Genomic DNA, 24,221 nt, shown 5'->3' on the forward strand with positions numbered 1-24,221 from the left:
TCAACCTTTTAAGATCAAGAAAAGTTCTAATATTACATATGAAAATATATTTTTTTGGAATGAGCTAAAAAAATCAAAAGCATGGATTTATTCTATAAAATCTTCAAATGTTTCAATAATACAAAAAACACATCCCTAATTAAAAATATGTAAAGAAATATATATAAACTTTAAAATTTCGTTTTTACCTGCCATAAGTTACACTGATACAAAATAAGTGGTTTAAGTGTAACTGTAAATTGAAACATCTCGCCTATGTTAAGATAGGTTGTTTGGGAAACAACATGTCTACCCTCACACTGCACTTTTAGTTTTTTTGTGAAACTCAAGCTGATTTTTAATTTGGATATCTAATATTCTCCCGTAATTACGAGGAATCTGTGAATTTATAGAATCAAAGGAAAAAAGGACAAAAAGAAAAAAACCCAAATATTTTCCCATTCTTACAATGTTTGTAATAAACTTTTCTTACATGATTAAAGATATATATACACGTACACATGAGCATGGTAACACATATTTTAAGTAATATATCTGAAGATATGGTAATTAGAAATTTACTAATTTTGCCAAAATTTGAGCAAAATCAAAGTGTCAATATGGTAACATTTAACTGATTTATATAGTAAAATAAGTAACTTATCTAAAATAAGAATATGTGTGTTATATATATATTTTTTTACCGATAAAATTGTGAGATCGAAGTGAAGATAATTGATTTCCAAGAAATTGAAAAAGGAAATGTCATATATATAAAATATTCATTAGTTAATTGCTTTCCGTAAGATACTTGATTTCTATTTCTATATCTCAAATTCATATTAAATCCTTTGGGATTTTGTTGATAAGAACGAATATTTAATTTATTTCTATATGTATGTTGATATTGCAATCTGTCTTAATCTTTAAAACGATTGGATTAATAATTCAATATATGGATAATAAATCATCTGTAAATCAACTTTAAACAAAGAATGTTTTTTATTTATCTTGTGGTTTGATTAGGTTTTGAGAATGATTGGTTCTACCAGAAACTTAGGTAGGAAAAAAAAAGATAAAAAACCAAATTAGACAAAAGGGATAATTTCGTAATTCCGAAAATACATATATCTATTACATAGTTTTTTTTTCCATACTTTACGGACAAAGAAGGAGAGAGCCCCCCGCTTACGTGGTTTTTTTTACACTGTTCTGTTTTTTTTTTTTTTTTTGACGAACCAGCAAGCTCGAGTAGATCGGTATTAGATCCATCTTAGGTTTCGGAGCTTTTGATTATTTCTTCTTCTTCTCTCTTGTTTCTTTTTAATTACCCATTTTTTTTGGAATCGTTACTTGCGATCGGAACATTGTTAAAAATCCGATTTTTATCTTCTTTTTTTTTGTTATTAGATTCGTTTGTTTGATTCCAAAATCGTGAAAAAATGGGTAAAGTAGCTGTTGGAGCGACTGTTGTGTGCACGGCGGCGGTTTGTGCGGTGGCTGTTTTGGTTGTTCGAAGACGGATGCAGAGCTCTGGTAAGTGGGGTCGTGTTTCGGCGATCCTCAAGGCGTTTGAGGAAGACTGTGCGACTCCGATCTCTAAGCTTAGACAAGTCGCTGATGCTATGGCCGTTGAGATGCACGCTGGTCTTGCTTCTGACGGTGGTAGCAAACTCAAGATGCTTATCAGCTACGTTGATAATCTTCCTTCTGGGTAAATTCGAAATCTTTTCCCTTTTTATTATTTGCAATGATGCTATGAAATGAGATTTTGAGATTCCAATTGCACTGTGTTGTATTTGGATCGTTTTGTGGTCAGAATTGATTGATTAGATTAGAATGGTTTGATCTACAGTTTCAGTATCAGAGAGAATCTTTTTGGAATCTGAGATCATGTGATGTCCCACTGGGATTATTATTATTGTACGAAGCTTGATGTTGTTGATTTGTCTTAGCTCTGTTTTTGTTTTTTTTTTCTCTCGTTAACGCTGCCTTCCATAGGCAACAAAACGCCAGTTCTGTGGATAAGATTGTGATTCTGAAAGAATTCAGTAACTTATGTGTATTAATGAGATTGATTGGTGTCACATTTCTAGAAGGCATTGTGTTCAACTTATGTTGCAAGTTCATTTTTCGTCTTAATCTTGTTATGGTCTAGTTTCATGTTGTAGGTTAAGAGATATTGTCTAAGCTTTTTAACCTTTTGATATAACCAGGGATGAGAAAGGTCTCTTTTATGCATTGGATCTAGGCGGAACAAACTTCCGTGTTATGCGTGTGCTTCTTGGCGGGAAACAAGACCGTGTTGCTAAACAAGAGTTCGAAGAAGTTTCGATACCTCCCCATTTGATGACTGGTGGTTCAGATGTCAGTTTCTTTTTTTTAAGTCTGTTGTCATATTATTAATTGGTTGATCCATATATATATATATGTAACAAGGGGTTTTGTGTATCTTTTATGAATCGTTCAGGAGTTGTTCAATTTTATCGCTGAGGCTCTTGCAAAGTTTGTCGCCACAGAAAGCGAAGACTTTCATCTTCCAGAAGGTAGACAGAGGGAATTAGGTTTCACTTTCTCGTTTCCTGTTAGGCAGACATCTTTGTCCTCTGGTTCTCTCATCAAATGGACAAAAGGCTTTTCCATTGACGAAGCAGTTAAGCTCGATCCCCTTCCGACTGATATTCTTATTATGATCAGTTTCGCCTTTTACCCTGATCTTGGTTTGATCGTTGGAATAGGTTGGAGAAGATGTTGTTGGAGCACTTAAGAAGGCCATGGAAAGAGTTGGTCTTGACATGCGAGTCGCAGCACTTGTGAGTTATCTATTATTGCCTTATATGCTCAATAGTGAATCACTTGTTGATTTGTTTTACTGCTTTTACAGGTCAATGATACTGTTGGAACACTAGCTGGTGGTAGATACTACAACCCGGATGTTGCCGCTGCTGTTATTTTAGGTACTGGGACAAACGCAGCCTATGTTGAGCGTGCAACTGCTATCCCCAAATGGCATGGTCCGCTTCCAAAATCAGGTGAAATGGTTATAAACATGGAGTGGGGAAACTTCAGGTCCTCACATCTCCCATTAACTGAGTTTGATCACACCCTGGATTTTGAGAGTCTGAATCCAGGTGAACAGGTACGAGTTTTGTTGTTACAAATAGCAATACGTACGAGAGCTGTCACAAGAAATGAGATCCTATGAGTGGATTTGTCATTTTGCAGATTCTTGAGAAAATCATTTCGGGTATGTACTTGGGAGAGATTTTGCGAAGAGTTCTTCTAAAGATGGCTGAAGAAGCTGCTTTCTTTGGCGATACCGTCCCATCTAAGCTGAGGATACCATTCATCATTAGGTACAGTTTCAGCTTTTACGGTCTGGTTTGTGTATTTCATCTTTTGCGGGATGAGTTTGTCTAAAGTTCAATCATTTGCAGGACACCTCACATGTCAGCTATGCACAATGACACTTCTCCAGATTTGAAGATTGTTGGTAGCAAGATTAAGGATATACTGGAGGTCCCTACAACTTCTCTGAAAATGAGAAAAGTTGTGATCAGTCTCTGCGACATAATAGCTACTCGAGGCGCACGTCTCTCTGCTGCTGGAATCTATGGTATTCTGAAAAAGCTGGGAAGAGATACTACTAGCAAAGACAAAGAAGAGGAGGTGCAGAAATCAGTTATAGCCATGGACGGTGGTTTGTTTGAGCATTACAAACAGTTTAGTGAATGTATGGAGAGCTCACTAAAAGAGTTACTAGGAGATGAAGCTTCAGGAACTATTGAGGTCATTCACTCCAATGATGGATCAGGTATTGGAGCTGCACTTCTTGCAGCTTCCCACTCTCTGTACCTTGAAGAATCTTAAAGCCTTCCCAAAGAGCGCCATTTTTTCCGGTAATTTAACAAAGCTTTTCGCAATCAGAAAAAAAGCCTAAGTGAAGGTCTGAGGCGTCATAAGAAGCATTTTATGTTTCCTCTTCCCCCAAGACTCTCTTGCTTGTAGCAAATAAGTTTACTTGAGAGAAATTATTTGTTTCCATGTTCTTGAAAAATAAAGGACCAGTTCTTCAGATTCTGGGATTTTATAACCAGATATGTTGTAAAAACCCGTAAAATTCAAAGCATATAGAGATTTCATTTCCCCACATCATTAAGCACATTACACAGGTATATGAATCTTCAACCTAGATTTCCAAGTTCTAATGAAATTTTATGTCTATTATTTCTTTTCTCCAGATCAACATAAGATCATGTTCTAGTAACATATGGGGGGTGGTAACACAAAAGTCCAGATTCAACATAAAATCTCCAACAAACACATATCAGAAAATGCAACAGAAGCTAAAATCAAGAGACACTTGGTTGAACAGAGACATTGTTGAGACGCTCAAGAGCCAAGATAAGAGCCTGAGTACCAAGATCACCTTCACCATGTGCCTTAAGAGACAAGTAAAGCTGTTGAGCAAGAGCTAATCCAGGCAAAGCCAATCCCATCCTCTGACACTCATTCAAACAAATCCCTAAATCTTTCACAAAGTGATTCACATAAAACCCTGGTTCAAAATCCCTATTCAGAATCCTATCTCCATACAAATCTATAGACTTTGAACCAGCAGCACCAGTAGAGATCGCTTGGAGAAACTTCTTAACATCAAGTCCAGCTTTGTGAGCATAGACCAACCCTTCAACAAGGCCTAACATAGTCGAAGCAATTGTAATCTGATTAGCCAATTTCGCAAACTGACCTTTCCCACTTGTTCCCATGAAGTTGACTCTACCCATTAACGAAAACAACGGATCTAAACGTTTCACGGTGGTTTCATCACCTCCGGCGAATATAGATAGCTTCGCATTCTTAGCTCCTAAATCTCCACCTGAGACAGGAGCGTCTACTGAGAAACAGTTCTTAAAGGAAGCAGCTTTAGCTATCTCCTCAGCTAAAGAAGGCTCTGAAGTAGTCATATCAACGAGGACGCCTCCTTGACTGAGACCGGATAAAGCACCGGACTTTGGATCGAGGAGGACGTGACGGACATCGGAAGGGTAACCAACGATGGTGAAAACGACGTCGGATTGAGCAGCGACTGAGTTTGGTGAGTCTGCGAGTTTAGCACCCATGTCGAGGAGTGTCTGAGCTTTGGAGATGGTTCGGTTGAAGACTGTGACGGTGTACCCTGCTTTGATCAAGTGTCCGCACATTGATCTGCCCATGACCCCGGTTCCGATCCATCCGATTTTGGTGTTTGATGGGGTGATTGGATCGGAGGAGATTGCTGATGAAGCCATTGAGCGACGGAGGAAGAAGGAGGAGACGAGGGAGGGAGAAAGAGATCGACGGAGGAGTGGTGGCAGTGGCATTGTTTCTGTGGTGGTCAATGGATTTTAGTAGTTATCGAACGTAATGGTAACAAACCGTAATTTCGTGTCTCTTCTGAGGACTTTTTCGTAATGGTTTTAAACGACGTCGTTTATATTACTCTCGAAATTGATTTGGTTCGGTTAAGCTTGGTTTATATCAAATGGCATTTAACAAGGAAATGCTTAGGCATGACCAAAATTAAACCGTAACCGTATTTCGGACCGTAACCAGACCGTATCCTAACCGTAACCAGACCGTATCCTAACCGTAACCAGACCGTATCCTAACCGTAACCAGACCGTAACCGTATAAAATGGTTTAAAAACCGTAACCGTTAACCATAAATATATGGTTAAATTATATTAACCATAACCGTTAATTAACCGTAACCATATCAAAATCGTTGGTTAACCGTATAGTTAAACCGTAATTCGTTAACCGTAACCGTTTCAAAAAGATAATAAAATATACTAATAATTATTTATTTAATATGAATCATATGATATGAAGAAATATGAGTACACTAAAAGAACATATTAATTATAAATAAATAATATCAATTATATTATATCATCAAATAATATCAACAATATCATATTATCAAATAACCGCAACCGTATATAACTGTAACCGCTTCAACCGGAACCGTATTTAACCGTTTATTAAATGGTTATGGTTAAGGTTAAACAAAATTTCTAACCGTAATCGGTGGTTAATTAACCGTAACAGTGATAACCGTAACCGTGGTCATGCCTATATTGCATGCATGAGCTAATAATAATGCTAAACGTTTTCCCTACCTCTTGTTTTTTTTTTTTTTTTAAACATCTAAAACACTTTATTGATATGAACCAGAGTATACAAGATTGTCAATAAAATTACAAATACAACCAATGGTTTATGTAACGAAAATACGATAAAGAAAATACTTAATTTTCTTTGTCATCTTTGACAATCTAGTGTGATTTTCTAGCTTGGCAATCATATGCTTTTTATTAATAAAATACCAATAACGCTTTTGAAAATCATAGGTAGCGATTTATCCGTTACTTCTTTAATTTCTTTATTTCTTTAAATCTTGTATGATGTATTAATTAAAAAACTCATTATAAACAAAAACATTAAATCATATATTATCAGAAATTAACCAAATTAAAGTTAAAGCTCATAATCAAAAACTTTATTATCATTCTCAAGATACAACAATACCAAGATTGCACATAATTTTATTATCATGTAAATAGTTTTCAGAATTTTATTAGATGTATGAATCAAAATTTGATTGCATTGACTTGACTTGTAAGTGCATTGACTGGAGCAATTTCTCTTTGTTTTGTTGGAGTATCCCATCCCTTCCATAAATACATCCCCGTTATAAAAAGTATGGGGCGAACATATATTCCTTGTTCTTTTGCAATCCACATATACACACTAGGATATATTTCACCTTGAGGCGTATATAAAGCGTTAAAAAACACATGATGTTTATAGTTTGGTCCCTGAAACAGAAAAATAATTTTATTGTACAGTCAACAATTTAGTATTGGGTGAATAATTGAATTAATCTTAATAAACCAAAATTTTCAATCAATTGAGCATATTCTATATAAAACAAAATGCATTGAAAGGAAACCAACAAAAATTGTCTAAAAATTCAGTCAACCTTATAAGATCAAGAAAAGTTCTAATATTACATATGAAAATATTTATTTTTGGAATGAACTAAAAAATCAAAAGCAGGGATTTATTCTATAAAATCTTTACATGTTTCAATAATACAAAAAACATATTCCTAATTAAAATATGTAATGGATAATTTAATTTTACCTGCCATAAGTTACACTGATACAAAACAATTGGATAAAGTTTAACTTTAAATCGAAAACTCTCGCCTATGTTAAGATAGGTTGTTGGGAAAACAATATTGTTACCGAGACACTGCACTTTTAATTTCTTGTGAAACTCAAGCTGATTTACAATTTGGAGATCAAATGTTCTCCCGTAACTAGAAGGAAACAACTGTGAATTTATAGAATCAAAAGAAAAGAGGACAAAAAAATAAAACCACAAATATTTTCCCATTCTTAAATCTTTATAATAAGCTTTTCTTAGATGATTAAGGATATATATACACATACACATGATCATGGTAACACATATTTTCAGTAATATATTTAAATAGGTATGGTAATTAGTAATTACTAATTTTGCCAAAATTTGAGCAAAATCAAAGTGTTTATATGGTAACATTTGACTGATTTTAATAGTAAAATAAATAACTTATCTAAAATAAGAATATATGTCTTATGTTTTTTTTTCCCTTTAAAATTGTGAGATTAAAGCGAAGATAATTGATTTCCAATAAATTGAAAATGAATTTAATGTATTAAAAGAGAAGTAGAAAGAGCTTACATTAATTTTCTGAAAATCAAATTCTCCTAATTACCCTTAATAAAATTTGCCCCTAAAATTAAAACCTAGAATTACTTTTTTTTTTCATTAATGAAAAACATTATTTTCTCGCATATTTCACATTCACAAACACATACCCAAATACTTAACCAAACACCAGAAACAACCTTGTTTTTAGCCCAAAAATATTGTCAATGTTAGCAGAAGCAAAATCAAAAGAAGAAATTAAGAAAATTAAGAGTTTAGCACCCATGTTAAGGATAGCTTGAGCTTTGGAGATGGTTCGGTTGAAGACTGTGACGATGTATCCTGCTTTGATCAAGTGCCCGCACATGACTCCGGTTCCGATCCATCCGATTTTGGTGTTTGATGGGGTGATTGGATCGGAGGGGATTGCTGAGGAAGCCATTGAGCGACGGAAGGAAGAAGGAGTAGACGAGGGATGGAGCAGCTACTGATTTTGGTGAGTCTGCGAGTGGTGGCAGTGGCATTGTTTCTGTGGTGGTCAATGGATTTTAGTAGTTTATCGAACGTTGTGGCAACAGACCATAATTTCGGACTCTTCTGAGGAGTGAGGACGTTTTCGTCAAATTCTTCTGTTTTAGATGACGTCGTTTTATAGTGATTTGGTTCGGCTAAACTTGGTTTATTAGGCTAAAGGGTGCAATTATTTTGCTGAAGACAATTAGACAATCAATGGCATTTAACAAGGCATGCATGAGCTAATAATAATGGTAAACATTTTAAATTTTAACCTTTATGTTTTGTTAAAAACTATAAATTAAAAAGTTGTATGTTCAACAGAAATTAAAAAAAAAAAAAAAAAAAAAAAAAGAGAAAAGAAGATATGGATTGGGTCTGGGATTTGATCCAGTATTTGGTTTTGGAATGGGGTATATGGATCAGGATCACTGTTGTTGTTCTCTCTGTATATATCATCTTGAGATATTTGTGGGTTTTCGGAAATTGTCCTAAAGCACAACCTCAACATTGTAAGAATATCTCTGTGTATATCATATTAGTCATATGATCTATATGCGTTCAGCAACTTTTCTATAGTACAATGCTTCTTGTTGTAAATTTATATGTATTATCCAATTTAAAGCAGTGGATCAATCCCAAGAATCAGCTCACTCAGAAGTGGCCGTTGGTGATTCGGTGGAGGAGCTTACAAGGAGAAGTATAGAAATAGTCGAACCTCCGCGATTGGCTCCGAGGACTCATGTGGTTGCGAAGGTAAATTTAAAGTCCGTTGTTGCGAAGGTGAAGCCAAAAAAGTTTTGGTGTTTCTGTTAACAACGAGCATGACTTGACTTGTCGAATGATTTGACGAAAGAATACATATACGTCTTGGTCGTATGTTACGGGAATAAACTATTCATATATGCTCCGATCAACTATCTATTTTGGTTGTGTTTTTTGAATATGGAACGATGATAATTGTTTTATATTGTCTAAATCTTCGTGTCGTGCGTACTTTTTATGTAAACTCCAAAGATATTGGGACGGCAACATTTGATACTGATTGTGATTATTCAAGAAGCCGTGCACTAACTCCTTTTATTTTACGAGGATATCGTTTAAAGTGACTTGGTTAGGAATACCTCATAGGGTCATAATCCATATTTATGACTCGCCAAAATAATTTAAGACTGCATTCCAAATAACAACGTCTTGAGTAAATTCTTGAGAAAGACGTTGTTGCCGCCTGCAATTTTGCATATATATGACCAGAATTAAATTGCACGAAACGTTTTGGTTCGTCGGTGAACAACCTTGAGAGCGACATTGTATCTTACTATTATTTTCTCTACTTTTTGTTTCTCTTAACTTGTAAAATTTTGAGTGTTTGCGGATCCGCTAACATATCAAGAGTTAACAATTTATTAATAACATATCAAGTTAACAATTCATTAATCTTATTTATATGATCATATTTTGGGAAATTTTCCCAAGTTAATTGTGATGTTACCTATGGATTAGCAAATTCACCTATATAGATTCTTCTCATTATGATAGGAAAATATATACATAGCAGCCATGTTTACATCAACATGTTTTCAAGTATTCAACATTCAAATGAAAATATATCTAAGTAAAACTTGTAAAATCACCGACACCGTCCCAACCCCAATATTTATACATGTATTCTCAAATTTTGCCATATGTTTTCTTTTCCAATTCAACCCCCACAGGGTGAACAAATTGCGTTGGTCACTCTAGACGCTCGGCCCGGATCATCTAACCCATCCGTCGTGGTACGGCGACTCTAACGTGTTTGCCATCCTCTTTTGCAGCTTAAGGTTCTTATAAAACTTCTTTATAAACTCTTCCGCTGCTTTATCCACCACATGATCGTGATCTCCTCCGTCTTCCAACGGGAACGGCGAATCCGTCACCCTAAGCTGTCTCACCGCCGGAGACATCATCAACGGTGACTCTCTGAGCGCTTTCGCCGCTCCCGTCTTCGTATCATTCTCTCCTAACAGCTCAAAAACCTTCTTAACCGCTGCCTCCACCGCAGCGTCTTCGTTGTCATAACCGCCGTGGACGCGGCGTTTGCGTTTGCACATAAAGGCTAAAGGGTCGTAGTCACGGACGCGTGTAGAGGAGTTTACGTCAGCACCGCCGATGGAGCTAGATCGGCGGCGGAGGTTAGTGATGGCTTTGTTGCCTCTCTTAAGCATTAGGTTTAAGTCGAGCATGAGCTTGCTTTTGACTGTACCGGTTTTTAAAACGCAGAAGACGATGCGGACGATTTCCCACAGCCTTTTGGCTGCGACTTGAGCGTTCTGTTCCATTTCCATGTATAAGCCTCTTTTTGGTGCAGAAGCTTCCATTTTTACCATATTTATTTTTGAAAGAATGTTTTTTTTTTGTTCTTCTTCTTTTGCTTGTCGTCTCACTCTTGTAAGATTGGATTGTCATTGGAGGGAGTGAGTAGAGGGTATTTAAAGGATAAGGAAAATAATACATATGTAAAAGGATATTTTAAATAAATAAAAAAATTCTAAAGAGAACTAACCTAAAACCACAACTTTAGGGAAAAAGATATTTCTTTCTTATTAAGAGGTTGGAGTAGTCGCCAACAAAGAAGACTTCTTTGTACGTATGGCAAAAAAGAAGAAGAGAAGAAGTCTTCTTTGTATGATTTAATTGCTTTATTTCTTCCTTTTTTTTTTATTTTTTTATAATTAGAACTAAGCTATCCACAAATCAAAACACATATATACATATCTAACCGTTAGATGATGGAAACGAAATTTAGAACAAAAGGAGCTTTAACTTTAGAGTAAGCAACCGAACTGTAGCTATGGTGGTTAGGATGTTTCAAAAGTGACTGATATAGAATAATGATAATAATCATAGAGTAAGAATTAAGTAAACCAAATATCATTCGTGAGCTTGTCTCATGAGTACCGAATTTGGCAGGCTGATTTACGAGATTGCGAGCCGGTTAGTGAGTTACGTTTAATGTGCTTACAACAAAATCATACTATTAATTAACATTTTTTTTTGGTCAAGAAAAATATTTGTTTTCTTACCACTGAAATATATAGACTACTGTTAACAAATACAAATATATAGTCAATAATTAGAAACCCACGTATAGTTCAAGAACTAGAAATATTACGCGTCCGTATACGAGTTAGATTTTTGAATTGTGTATTGCAGTTCTAGACATGCAAGTCGATATGTCGAAATGGAAATTAACTGTTCAGCTTTGGTACCACTAATATAAGTTATAACATGGTCGGAAACCAACGACTATATAGATTCTTTATAGTATTTGCACTTGTTTATATACAAGATGTATTTGCATGCTGTGTTTGAACTTAGGATTGTATATATATGATATAAAAAGCCAAACATGTCACCTGGAGTTAACAAACAGAAAAAAAAAAAGTTAATGTTTTTCTTCATATATACGTTAATCATTTTGAAATTATAAATGTATAGACATATATTGTTTTGGAAACAGAAAAGCAAACATTTTGAAATATATATAATTAAGAAAAACTAAAAGATAACCTGATTTCACTAAGATACTCTAAAGATATTGCGATTATAACATCACGTCCAAATCAAATCAAATAGTACAACATTAACTATGATTAGATTGTCCCTAAGTGTGTATATGTTCTTCAAAGCATTCTATAAACTAATTGGATATATTAGTTGAGTCATGTCTTAAAAGTTGATAGCAAATTTAGACCGTTGCCGTAGCCACTAAGGCGATCCAACAAATTAAAGGAAATGTCATCTTCGTACGTGGCGATTAACATTTACTTTGTTGTCGTTTAGAAATTTGTATACGTGTTACTTCACAAATGGACCCTCTCAGAAATGAATAATTTTAAATAATATCTTATACCTTCAAATGGAATCTACACTAATAACCACAAGCTCTAACCAAAAAGGCCTTTTAGTCTATTTCAAAGTTTTTGATAAATCTACTAACGTTTTTTTCTTCTTCCTTAATAAATCTACTAACGTTTGTTGGTCCATATCTTTTATTTTTCATATAGAGGTTTGGGTCAGTTTTGCGAATGAATATAATTTCTACCGCCAGACTTCAAACTTCAAAACTCATTACCTAGTGCATCTTCACATGGTAGAAAACAATCCTTCAAAAAAAAGAAGAATTTAACAATTGAACAACACCTAAAACCATTTATGAACCAAGACTGTCGAAACCGAACTGAAGAGATATTTTTACTCTTCGTTCGGAGAGCAACACCTAAAAATTATGGTGCAAACAAAATTGAATAAGGCCGTCAAAGATTTGTACCACTTTTCATTTGTCCCGTTTTAGATTATGATATATCTAATCTAATGTCCTTGATTGATTAGTCAAGATAAAAATGGTACAACCTTAGCCATAAGTTCTACAACAGTTCAAAAATTTCGATCACACACGATATAGTGAATAGTTTCATGACATGCTATATTCCATTTGTAAAAAGTCACCTTGAAAAAATGTCATCTAAATATATTCAGTATGAAATACCTAGGTGCTCGACCAATAATTTAGGCGTTTTGCTTTCTATCTTACTGTGAAACTTCTTCCTAGACCCATGAATTTTGCTTTAGTACTACGTACTACCATAGTAGCCACAAAACTTAATCGAAAACGACATCCCGTGTGCGTCGGGAGGGACGAAGACTACGTGGAAGGGGCATGCAGTTTTTAACTATAAAACTAATTATTGGCGAAAACGACACTCCAATTCCATTTCCTTCACAAAACCATTTTTCTAACCATATAGATAATCTATATCTGATCACATCCATAAGGCTAAATAAATTTCTAACTTGCTATTTTTTTTCTATAATCCTTGTTTTGAAAACTAGTCTTTGCTAGTTTTCTTTTTATCAAAAAGAGAAAACCACTCTTTGTTTTTTATTAATTTTGTTTTAATTTGTACGTTTAAGCCTTTAATTATTATGTTATTAATCATTACTATTTTTTTATAATAATGTTTCATTTTCGGAGTTTTCATAAAGGAGCTTTCGAAATGGGCCATGAACATTAGCGCTTAGACGTGAAGGCATCTAAGCCAATTATAGCCACCTGTGCGTGTCCATTAATTAAGCTATTAATATGGAAATTCCATTAGCTAATTTATGTATATATCATGATTTGTGGTATATGGTATATTTTTTTTTCATAACTGAAAGTATTGTAGTCTTTAAGTTAAACGTTGAGTTCTTTGCTTTTCTTCTCTTTTATTGTTGGTCTGCTTTTATTGGGTGGAAAGATTCTGTATTTTCTGTGAAGTAATGGTGTTTTAATTTTGTCATCGTTCTACATAATAATGTTATCTATTTGATCAATATAATAATTTGTCGTTGGATTGGGTGTTATGGATAAATCCCATTATCCACTATATTATGTTCCTCAATAATATGATCCACTGCAAAAGTATATATCAATCATATAGACTATAGTATATGCAGAGCCGTGCCTAGAGTTTTGGAGGTCATAGGCAAAACCATCGCATATTAAAAAAAAGTAGTTCTAGTTAAGTCAAAAATATATAAGATATCTAATTTCTAGACAAAACTTTTTCAGAAAATCAATAATGTATAATATATATGGTCTTTAACATAGTTTTTGGGTATTTCAATTGTCAAATACACATAAAAGAATATAGATGCAAAGGATTTGACATAAAATGATACTCTCTCTATCTCTAAAAGATTGATGTTTAGAAGCTTTTACGTATTTTAAGAAAACAATGATTACTGAGTTTAAATATATTTTTTTCTTTGACTAAAGAGATTTTATTTAATTTTAAACTATTAACAATTCAAAACTTTAAATATTTTCAATGATTACTTTTTGAAGTTTACAAAACATCAATTTTTATGGGACAAAAAATATTCCAAAACATCAATTTTCATGAGACAGATGGAGTAAAAGAAAACTAAAAAGTGAGTGGACAAATACAAAGAAAAGAATAACTAAAACTTTTTTTAGACAACTATGGATTAGCCATAGGATATTAATGGAAATGTGCTGACGTGAGTGCAAAGAAAGGCTAATTGTGCCTACAGTTTGACATAAAATATAATTAGGCCGTAAGCGAATGTTTCTTGTTTTCTCAAGTAGGCACGGCTCTGAGTATATGTTTTTTTTTTTTTTTTTGGTATTGAATGTTTTGGTTTTTCAATTCGACTTTTCTTTGTTAATATGTTCAGTTCCACATAAACTAGTTTCAAATGTAAGTCAAGTTAAGGCATGAACCACCACACTCATTGCAGTCGAAAGTGCAACTGCTGCAACGTAAATACGTTATCTTAAGATAAGCGTGTTAAGCGATGATTGGAGACCAAGATTTTTTGTTGGGGTTTCGCTATGGGCCGACTTTGTTGTAATGGGCTTTTCTTTTTTACTTTTCAATTAAATGTTAACTTCGTTATTCAAAGTCAAAACACTTTTTTAAATGAACGCACGTTTACGAGAAAATGCTACACCAATTTACATGAAAATAGAGACATCGGTAATTACATTCCATGCCAGTTTGACCATTAGTTTGCGATGTTACACTTGTGAATTGTGATATAAATAATACAACCCCTTATTAGTTTTCTTCACGATTCACACCATAATTCTATAACCAACGTCCAAAGCTTTAGTTTCTAAACCAAAAAATCAAGCCATGGACGCGAAGAACTCCAAACCTGATGCAGCCAAGAGTTTCGGTACGAGCGGCGGAAGCGGTGGTTCCGGTAGCGTTTCCGATGTGGTAAGACGATGGTTGCACCTGGATCTGGTGGAGATCAGCACATCTCGAGGGATGCTTTTGAGAGCAACCCGAAGAAGTTCTTTGGTGATCTTCACGCCAAAGACAAGAAGTGAAGCATCATTTAACTAAAGAATAAAATGATCAAAGTGATAATAATATTTTCTTTCTTATTTTCTTTGTTACTGAGATACTCCTCCAGTTCACCTATGAAGTGACGTACAATAATATAATTCCCAATTTCTTAACCGTTTTTGCTTTTTTTTTTAATATGGTGGGTTTCTTCTATTCAGGTTAATTATTATAATTACGATCTTACATAAATTAAGATCTACGCATGAAAACGACGTAACTTAAGTCGATATTTTCACCATCTTTTCGTGCATTATTTTTTTCTTTTTAATGTGTTGTTGTATATATTTATATCCACAAAATAGACGTGTTAATTATAGTTGTAGAGAATAATAGCAAAACAACGATACAAACCACGTGGAAGTAAATAAGTAATTAGAATAAGTAACCACAAATTACAATTAACCGGTAAACAAAAACACAAACAGTATCCTAAGAAGAACATAAATTGATCACTTGGTCGTATCATCTGATAACATATCAAATGATGAAACGCCAAATGCAAATTCTCTAGCAAAGTTTTAAACGAAGTACTTGATTTGTATAGCATCATGAGTAATCAGCCTTGGAAACTCATGAATTTGTTGTCTTCTCAGTAGACTGACTGCTCGTGATGTTATATCCAATTTTTGGAATTTCACATGGCATGATTTCATTGGCTCAATGGAAACCGGCGGAGCCGAGTGCTGGAGCCCAATAGTCGGCACCGTAGTCGCTGCCTACTTGAAGTGTGCATGAGATTGGAATAAGACATAAACCTCGACTTCTCAGATCTTTCTTAGGCTCTTCATTTGCATTTTGATTGTCCGTTGACAAGACGAAGCTCCTCTTCTCTTCATTCATTCACCAGTAAACCCGGTCATAAAAATATAAAAGAAGTCATGAGGAAACACAGAACCTGGAATAACCGCTGCACCATTTTAGAGTTTTGTCGATTTTGATGCCTTTAAAATTTGTAGAATAATTTGGCGCCTAAATCCCAACGGGCTTTAGAGCAAAATTATTGGTAGGTTTGTATTTTTAGGGTTCTTACATTTTTTAGTATTAAAAAGTGTACTTTTATAAAATAAGAACCTTTTGTTTGTTAATTAAAATTGTACTCCTCCAATGGTAAACTCCTATAAGTGAGGTTCTTAGTTTTGAAAAAAAAAAAATTAATGTTTAAATGTTTCAACAATGAAGATTTTATTATAGCATTTCATAAACTTTTAAACATACAAAACACAAAAGCATATTAAATTAGAAGTAGAAATTACAAATAGGGAAAAAATTGTGATGTAAACCATATATATATCAGAATTGTGACTGTCGATGATGGTATATCTTGCTGATTGTGTAACAAGTTGTTTCTTTGCTTCCAAAAGCCATAGACAACAGCTTGAGACACAACTTTTTTCGGCAGCAATGTTGGAGTTATTTGAGAGTCCTCCTTTATCAAATCCATTAGAGCCAACCAACCAAGAGTGGATTACCATGTGTATTATGAAGCACATCAGCAGGGAACACGCATCCGAGAGAGAGGTGTTCCCTTGATTCATCCTGCAGATTACATAATCAACACATGGGGTGAAACCACCAGGAGACCAAGCGATTGTTAATGTGAAGTTTGTCTAGTTGGTTAACCCACATCATGAAAGCATGCTTTAGAGTGACACCTTTAAAACCACACACAATCATGCCAATCCGTTACAGTTTCACACGGCCTCATAACAACCCATGTTCTAGCAGAAGAGAAACCCATACAAACCACAACTTCAAGACTTCAACAAACAAGCCATATGAGTCATTAGAGGAACACTTACTTGGACGATTCACGAGAGGTGAGATAAGTGGACCTTGGAGAAGGAATAGTCCAACAACAACGGCTTGTGTTTGAGAAAAGAAATAGGAACAAGTCCCGAACCTGAAAGAACCCCTTGTAAACTGTCTAGTATGAGAGAAATAGAGACCAATGGAACCATCTTTGCAACATAGTCGATGGTTTCCTTGTCAGTGCTGAAAATATGGCCGAAAACATTCTTGTTGATTAATAGAGATGTACTCACTATCAATGGCTCCACTACTGCAAGAAACATTGCTGCATAGACCACGATATGTGCTGCTCGAGAGTTTCCATCACCTAATTCATTTGAGATTCTTGTGCTGTGCAGGAAAAGAAAATATCGGCGTATGAACATTGAAACTATATGATTCATCGTGAGCTCTTAAAGCTAGTAATAGTTGGTGACAAGAGTGCTAACCTTGCTGCAGCTGCGATTGAAGCGTCTTGGCCAAGGAATACAAGAAGTTTTTCCATGTTGAACCAAATGAGAGAGAGAGGGAGACACACTAATGCGAGACGGAACATAGCTTGACCGCTGAGAGTATCCAGGGCACATGACAATCCTAACTAGCATCACAGGCAAAAAACAACAATCGAGTGATGAGGGAAAGCAATTTTCATGGTTGTGGTAACAGAGAGATGATTTTATCAATTTAGAAAAAAGAGAGGAGGATTAGACTCCGAATTCAATCTCCTTTGATTCCAATCGATTCAATCTCCTATGATTGATTAGACTCCGAATTCAATCTCGTCCAAGTTCAATCTCCTTCAGACTCCTCCGATTCCATCTCCAACGATTCCGACCGATTCAATCTCCTCGGATTGAGAGGTTCGCGACAGGGAGCGAGAGAGAGAGGAAGAGAAAGAACACGATCCGGCCAAAATTTTTTTGTTCTCAATAAAACTCTTCACCCAACGACGCGTTGACACGTCAGCGCCTCTTATATGAAAACGAGTATACTAAATAAAGGGAGCTCTTCGTTCTTTTTTTTCTTTTTGATTTATTTTTTTCCTTCTTTTCCTTAAAAACTCCCTTAAAACTTATCTTAAAACCTCCGATGGAGAAGGTCTTAGATCAGGAACGGACCTGTTTTTTTTTTTTTTTTTTTTTTCTAAAGTATGTTTCATAGATATCAAACAACAGCAACAACAACAATCAATGGTGTAAACCATGCTGGTGAGTCAAGGTTATTACAACAAACATGAAACCAGAGCAAACTACTCTTTAAATTCTACTAAATTACAAAATTAATCCCTAATTTTTTTTTTTCACAAAATATCAATAACTAAATATTCTCTAAAGATTACAATATATTTTAAAATAGAAATACATTTAATCAAAAACTTTTATTTGGTATGTTATTTCTCTGAAAATCTAAAATGGTGTTTTAATTTTGTCATCGTTCTACATAATAATGTTATCTATTTGATAAATGTAATAATTTGTTGTTGGATCGGGTGTTATGGATAAATCCCATTATCCACTATATTATGTTCCTCAATAATATGATCCACTGCAAAAGAGAAAGTATATCAATCATATAGTATACGTTTTTTTCTTTCTGGTACTTAATATTTTGGTTTTTCATTTCGAATATTCTTGTTAATTTGTTCAGTTCGAAAAAGTGCAACTGCTGTAACGTTAATACGTTATCTTAAGAAAATAAGCGCATAAAGCGATTATTGGACAAAGATTATTTGTTGGGGTTTCGCTATGGGCCGACTTTGTTATATTGGGCTTTTCTAACTTTTTCTTTGTCAACGGGCTTTTTTAACTTATCAATTAAATGTTAACTTCGTTGTTCAAAGTCAAAACAGTTTTTAAATGACTGCACGCTTACGAGAAAATGCTACACCAAATTAACATGAAAATAGAGACAACATCGGTAATTACATTCCATGCCAGTTTGACCATTAGTTTGCGATGTTACACTTGTATTGTGATATAAATAATACAACCCCTTAACAGTTTACTTCACGATTCACACCATAACCAAAGTCCAAATCTTTAGTTTCCAAACAAAAATCAAGCCATGGACGCAAAGAACTCCAAACCTGATGCAGCCAACAATATCGGTACCAGCGGCGGAAGCGGTGGTTCCGGTAGCATTTCCGATGTGGGTAAAACGATGGTTGCACCTGGATCTGGTGGAGATCAACACATATCGAGGGATGCTTTTGAGAGCAACCCTAAGAAGTTCTTTGGTGATCTTCACACCAAAGAGAAGATCACCAAAGAGAAGAACTTCACACCAAAGAGAAGTGAATAATCATTTAAGTGCCAAAGAGAAGTGGATCATCATTTAAGTGAAGAATAAAATGGATCCATTAAAAAAAAAGAATAAAATGGTCAAAGTGATCTTATCATGTTTCTTATTTTTTTCTTGTTATAAGTGAGAACATCCTCCGATCCCGTTCACCCATGAAGTGAAGTACAATAATTATCAATAAATATATGATTCACAATTTCTGAGCTTTTTTTTTGTTTTAGTGTTTTTTTATATTCAGGATTTTATAATTACGTTCTTTTACATAAATTAAGAAATAAGCATGAAAAAAGGCGAATGAAAAAATCTCATACCTTAAATCTATCTTTTCACCATATTTTCTGGCATTATTTTTTCCTTTTAATGTTCTGTTGTATATATCCACACAATAGACATATTAATTATAGATTTATATAGTTGAGTATAATAGAAAAACAACAATACAAACCACGTGGAAGTAATTAGAATAAGTACTTAACCACAAATTACAATTAACCGGTAAACAAAAACACAAACAGTATCCTAAGAAAAACATAAATTGATCACTTGGTCATATCATCTGATAACATATCAAATGATGAAACGCCAAACCAAATTCTCTAGCAAATTTTTAGACGAAGTACTTGATTTGTATAGCATCATGAGCAATCAGCCTTGGAAACTCAATTTGTTGTCTTCTCAGTAGACTGACTGCTCGTGATGTTATATCATTTTTTTTGGAATTTCACGTGGCATGATTTCATTGGCTCAATGGAAACCGGCGGAGCCGAGTGCTGCTGGAGCCCAATAGTCGGCACCGTTGTCGCTGCCTACTTGGAGTGTGCATGAGATTGGAACAAGACATAAACCTCGACTTCTCAGATCTTTCTTAGGTTTTTCATTTGCATTTTGATTGTCCGTTGACAAAGACGAAGCTCCTCTTCTCTTCATGCACTGATCATTCACCAGCTAAAACCATGTCACCAAAATATAAAAGAAGTCACTTAAGATGTGTAGCACTGATTATAACACAGTTAACACATATTTTAACACCCTGACTTATATAAAGGTACCGTGTATACACTATTAATCATATTATACAGGAAATACAGTGGGATAGTGCTAATTAGTAATAAAGAGAAAATATTTCATTGATTTTTTTCCTAACAAAATGCATACATATATAAAAAAGACCGCCAAAGGATTTTGAAATGCACTTATATGACGAAAACAATTAAACAAATAAGGAGGAAAAGTTAAATATTTAAATAAATTTAGTGACTTTGTTGGTTTTAACGAACTTTGTTGGTTATAATAATGTAAGGGAGGGTGAAAAAAAGCTGGCCACTGCATCTTTTAATATAATTCAACTTTACTTTATAAAGAAAACAGTAGAAAAAAAAGGGATAAAATTTTGGAAACTAAAGCTGTCCACATTTTTGATTTTGGATTCAATTGATCCCATAAAAAGTATAGTGATTATAATTATGTTGACCCAAAATAAATGGACGACGTACCTGACCAGGGTCCTCAGGAAATATGCAACTCCCATCTCCTTGCAACTATTCATAAAACCATAGTTTAAAAGAGTATTAGTATAGTAAATGAGAAAAATTAGTATAGTGTATACACTATATATAGCGTGATGATCTGTGTGTATATATCAGTATGTAAATGAAATTTGGTGCTTACATGTTGTTGGTGCCTCATATTTCCGGAGGCAGTCGTACCAAAGTATGGATGACTCAGAGCCTGCGAAAGTTGCAAAAACAACATAAATACTTTATATATAATCACATCAATCAAGTATTACTTAACATGGAGAGAACAAAACTTTATACTAACTTTATTATCTCTATATAATATAAGTTTCCTTTCACCATCATTAAAATTTTCGTCGATCAATGAGTAGTATAATGGTGTTCATACACTGTAACTGTAACTAATATATGCTAATCTAGTGATATTACATGGAAATTGATTTTCACTAATCAGGAAATTTACAGTCGGAGACCTGTTTAGCAAAACTATGTGATATAAAGCAAATGGTTTTGAGATACAAAGGTGAATTAGATAAAAGTCCGAATAATTAACTTATTAGTAATTAATCACTTGGATTTCTCTGACACATTGTAATTTCCTAGACGTTAATCTTTTTAGCATTTTTAATTATTCTTTTACTGAAAGCAAAATGAGAATATTGAGAGTTAGGAAAAGACGAGTCACACCTCAATTTGACTCTGAAGGAATCTAATGTATCCAATAGCTTCCGACAGGACTGAGGCTGTGTCAGTCTGCAAAAGATGGGTAAAAAGGGAAGAAGAATGATTTTGATTAACAAAAATGAAACTAAAAATATCTCCAATATTGATGTTAAAAAGTTGATTTGATAAGGGAATATAAGACGGCATTAATAAATGTATACTTTGTTAATTAAATTTATCTTTACCTTTCCAAATGGAGATACTAGCTGATGAAGCGCTGCGATTCGGCCTCCTAATTTCTCCTTTCTCACCTTTAATTATCACCATAGATTAATTAATACCATAAAGTAAAAGCTTTCTATATACAGTAGATGTGCATGTGTGGTTATATTTTTTACTAATTACCATGCATAGAGGAAAACGTGCTTACTTAGTAAGTAATAATATTGTACTTTCAATAGTGTTCATAATTAACATTATATCATCGAATCCAAAGTAATACGAGTCACTCCATTTCTACGTTTCAGTATGTCTATATTCTATAGATTTAATATATAATATCCAAGGAGAATGTTGAGACTGATTTAAGTTTGATTTTTTATGAAAGAAAGAGAGAAAAGGAATAATGAAGAAGGAAGAAGAAGACAAAACAAGAGAGAACAAAAGAGTTACAAAACACAAAAACCACACAGCTTATTCTGTGCCCATTCTGTTTTGTTTGCTTCTTCTGTTCTCCTTTGTGTTTGTGTTTTTGTTTTGTTATTATGATGTCAGGGAGATAATTTATATACAGAGAAAACGTTATGAAAGCTAACTAAAGTTTCATTGATATAATCAATTAGTTACCTTGAGGGTTGATTGTGACGAAGGAGAAGGTTGAAGCCTTGGCTTCTTATTAGTAGACCCACCAATGTCTACGCTGTTACACTTCATCACAAATATAGATAACAAACAAAAACAAAGATCAATTAGTCATTAATCAAAAAAATTCATAGCAAAACTTATTCTGGTTGCGTATTGAATTTAGATCCAAACCTTAAAATAAGACTTGGTTTGTCTTGTTCTTTTTAAATGACGTTTTAGATTTCACTTTTTCATAGTATATGATGTGTTTACTAATTTGTATATAAATTAGATCTTATTTCCGAATTTTCTCTCACTATATATAGCATTATATATTAATAGTTTTTTTTTGCTGTAGTTCATGAAAATATCTAAGATATGTGGAAGAAGTGCTACCTCAGAGGCTCGATCCGGAGGAATGTGTTTCCCTTCGGACAAATGAAGACCATTGTGATTGCTAGAGAAATCCAACATATTATTATTGTTGTTGTTGTTGTTGTTATCCTCGTTGCTATTGAGGCTTGTTGTGGTTGTTGTAACACAAGATTTGTTACGAGGTGAGTTCGGCGAAGATATGACATAACCATTGTTGTTGTTAATGTTACTCTCTTGTTTGATGTCAACCGCCTCCATGGAAGCTTGTTGGTGGCTTAACACTTGTTCTTCCCAATTCTCCAGTCTCATCTTTCCTTGAAAACTATGGTGTTGTTGTTCATCATGATGATTATGATGGTTCATCATCTCCAATCTCTCTTCCTCTCCCATCATCAATCCACCCCTAAAGTTTAAAAGAAAATATAATATCCATAAATATTAGATTGATACTTAAAATACACACACACATATACACGTATATATGTCATAACAAAAGAGTAATAAAGATTAGGTAGCAACACACGAGAAATAAGGCCATGAAGTGAACTAGAACTCGAGTAACACAAGATCATGTCATGTGCCTAGAGAGTATTTTCATTTTGGAATATTTATAGAGGGGGAGAGAGAAAGAGTGAAGGAGAGTTACAAAAGCAGTTGGCTAAGGCTCCAAGACTCTGGAGGGAGATCATTGCTTTCAAGCCAAGAAGAGATGTTAGGGTTATTAGGCAAAGACGTTGAAGAAGATGAGGAAGAAGAAGTCGCCGGAGAGGGCAAGAAGTGCGGCAAAAGAGTCGGCATCATCCGTGGTCGCAGATAATTGTTGTTAGGATTCATATGTGGCGGCAACGGCGTTGCCGCCTGCTGATGACCTATCAACGGTGGTGGTGCCCTCATGCCGCCGCTTACGTTCCACCAATTAGGGTTTCCGGCCGCCATCAGCTGTTGAACCGGCGAACTCTCTAACACACCTCTATTCATCACCTTATCTCTCCTCTCTCTCTCTCTCTCTCCCTCTCTCTAGATCTCTTTGTGTTTACTAATCAGAGAGGCTTTGGAAAAACTTGGAGAAGTGTTTGATTCTTTAACTTAAGTAGTTTTTAGTTTCTTGGAGAAGAGAAAGAGAAAGAATACTCAAAAAACTAACTTAAATTTTGATCTCATTTGATAACAGGTGATGTTAATTTTTTTGGATTTTTTTTTCTTTTTGTTATTTAATTTTGTCTTTTTCCTCTCTCTTTTTTCGTTCCTTTAATTTCCTTTCTTTAAATTTATTTTAATTTTATATCTCATATATTTACTTTTTCCCCATGCTTTTTTCCATGCTTTAGCTTTATCTTAAAGTGGGGCAGAGAAAGGTGGTAGCTACTTTTATTATTTAAATTAATACATGGGTTGAAAAAAACAAGCAGAAAATTATTTTTATATCAAAAGAAAAGAATTATTCGAATATTTTATATACGGTGTAAAAAAATTTCGAATATATATAGTTTAATAAAGTTTTGGGTATATCACACAATTCACAAGTGTCTTGCATCTATGATCTATGCATCCACGTTTTTCAGTTTTCATCGAATGTAAAATTTAATTATATATC

At 34.2% G+C, this 24,221-nt stretch overlaps 5 protein-coding genes across 9 annotated transcripts; 1 reads left to right on the forward strand and 4 right to left on the reverse strand.

Moving 5' to 3' along the window:
* The first annotated feature begins 1,132 nt into the window (after positions 1–1,132).
* LOC104717285 (hexokinase-1) lies at positions 1,133–4,129 on the forward strand. 3 transcript variants are annotated; one of them, XM_087469018.1, is made up of 8 exons: positions 1,133–1,256; positions 1,390–1,693; positions 2,196–2,346; positions 2,450–2,632; positions 2,718–2,792; positions 2,864–3,118; positions 3,205–3,335; positions 3,417–4,129. In XM_087469018.1, exons 2-8 carry the CDS (start codon positions 1,422–1,424, stop codon positions 3,847–3,849), a joined length of 1,500 nt encoding a protein of 499 aa, XP_087325144.1. In that variant the 5' UTR covers positions 1,133–1,256; positions 1,390–1,421; the 3' UTR covers positions 3,850–4,129. The 3 variants fall into 3 exon arrangements, with proteins under 3 accessions (XP_087325144.1, XP_010433134.1, XP_087325145.1); XM_010434832.3 differs by having other exon boundaries at positions 1,133–1,238; XM_087469019.1 differs by having other exon boundaries at positions 1,140–1,174.
* A 52-nt stretch (positions 4,130–4,181) lies between these two features.
* LOC104717286 (putative 3-hydroxyisobutyrate dehydrogenase-like 1, mitochondrial) lies at positions 4,182–5,342 on the reverse strand. The gene has a single exon (XM_010434833.3). It carries the CDS (start codon positions 5,340–5,342, stop codon positions 4,332–4,334), a length of 1,011 nt encoding a protein of 336 aa, XP_010433135.1. The 3' UTR covers positions 4,182–4,331.
* A 1,159-nt stretch (positions 5,343–6,501) lies between these two features.
* On the reverse strand, positions 6,502–7,452 carry LOC147935817 (S-protein homolog 21-like). Its single transcript, XM_087469020.1, has 2 exons — positions 7,171–7,452; positions 6,502–6,842 (listed from the first exon to the last, which is right to left on the reverse strand). The coding sequence occupies exons 1-2, from the start codon at positions 7,423–7,425 to the stop codon at positions 6,615–6,617; spliced, it is 483 nt and encodes a 160-aa protein (XP_087325146.1). The 5' UTR covers positions 7,426–7,452; the 3' UTR covers positions 6,502–6,614.
* Positions 7,453–9,742: 2,290 nt separating this feature from the next.
* On the reverse strand, positions 9,743–10,785 carry LOC104717287 (uncharacterized). Its single transcript, XM_010434834.2, has one exon. It carries the CDS (start codon positions 10,602–10,604, stop codon positions 9,993–9,995), a length of 612 nt encoding a protein of 203 aa, XP_010433136.2. The 5' UTR covers positions 10,605–10,785; the 3' UTR covers positions 9,743–9,992.
* An 8,832-nt stretch (positions 10,786–19,617) lies between these two features.
* Positions 19,618–23,862, reverse strand: LOC104717288 (transcription factor bHLH68-like). Of its 3 annotated transcripts, none has more exons than XM_010434835.3 (8): positions 23,274–23,862; positions 22,649–23,030; positions 22,256–22,336; positions 21,655–21,720; positions 21,434–21,499; positions 20,898–20,957; positions 20,723–20,767; positions 19,618–20,174 (listed from the first exon to the last, which is right to left on the reverse strand). In XM_010434835.3, exons 1-8 carry the CDS (start codon positions 23,603–23,605, stop codon positions 19,974–19,976), a joined length of 1,233 nt encoding a protein of 410 aa, XP_010433137.1. In that variant the 5' UTR covers positions 23,606–23,862; the 3' UTR covers positions 19,618–19,973. The 3 variants fall into 3 exon arrangements, with proteins under 3 accessions (XP_010433137.1, XP_010433138.1, XP_087325147.1); XM_010434836.3 differs by having other exon boundaries at positions 19,618–20,159; positions 23,274–23,806; XM_087469021.1 differs by lacking the exon at positions 21,434–21,499 and having other exon boundaries at positions 23,274–23,760.
* Positions 23,863–24,221: the final 359 nt, after the last annotated feature.

Source organism: Camelina sativa, chromosome 10, assembly GCF_030686135.1.
Source record: "Camelina sativa cultivar CO46 ecotype springtype chromosome 10, ASM3068613v1".
NCBI classification, from domain to species: Eukaryota; Viridiplantae; Streptophyta; class Magnoliopsida; order Brassicales; family Brassicaceae; genus Camelina; species Camelina sativa.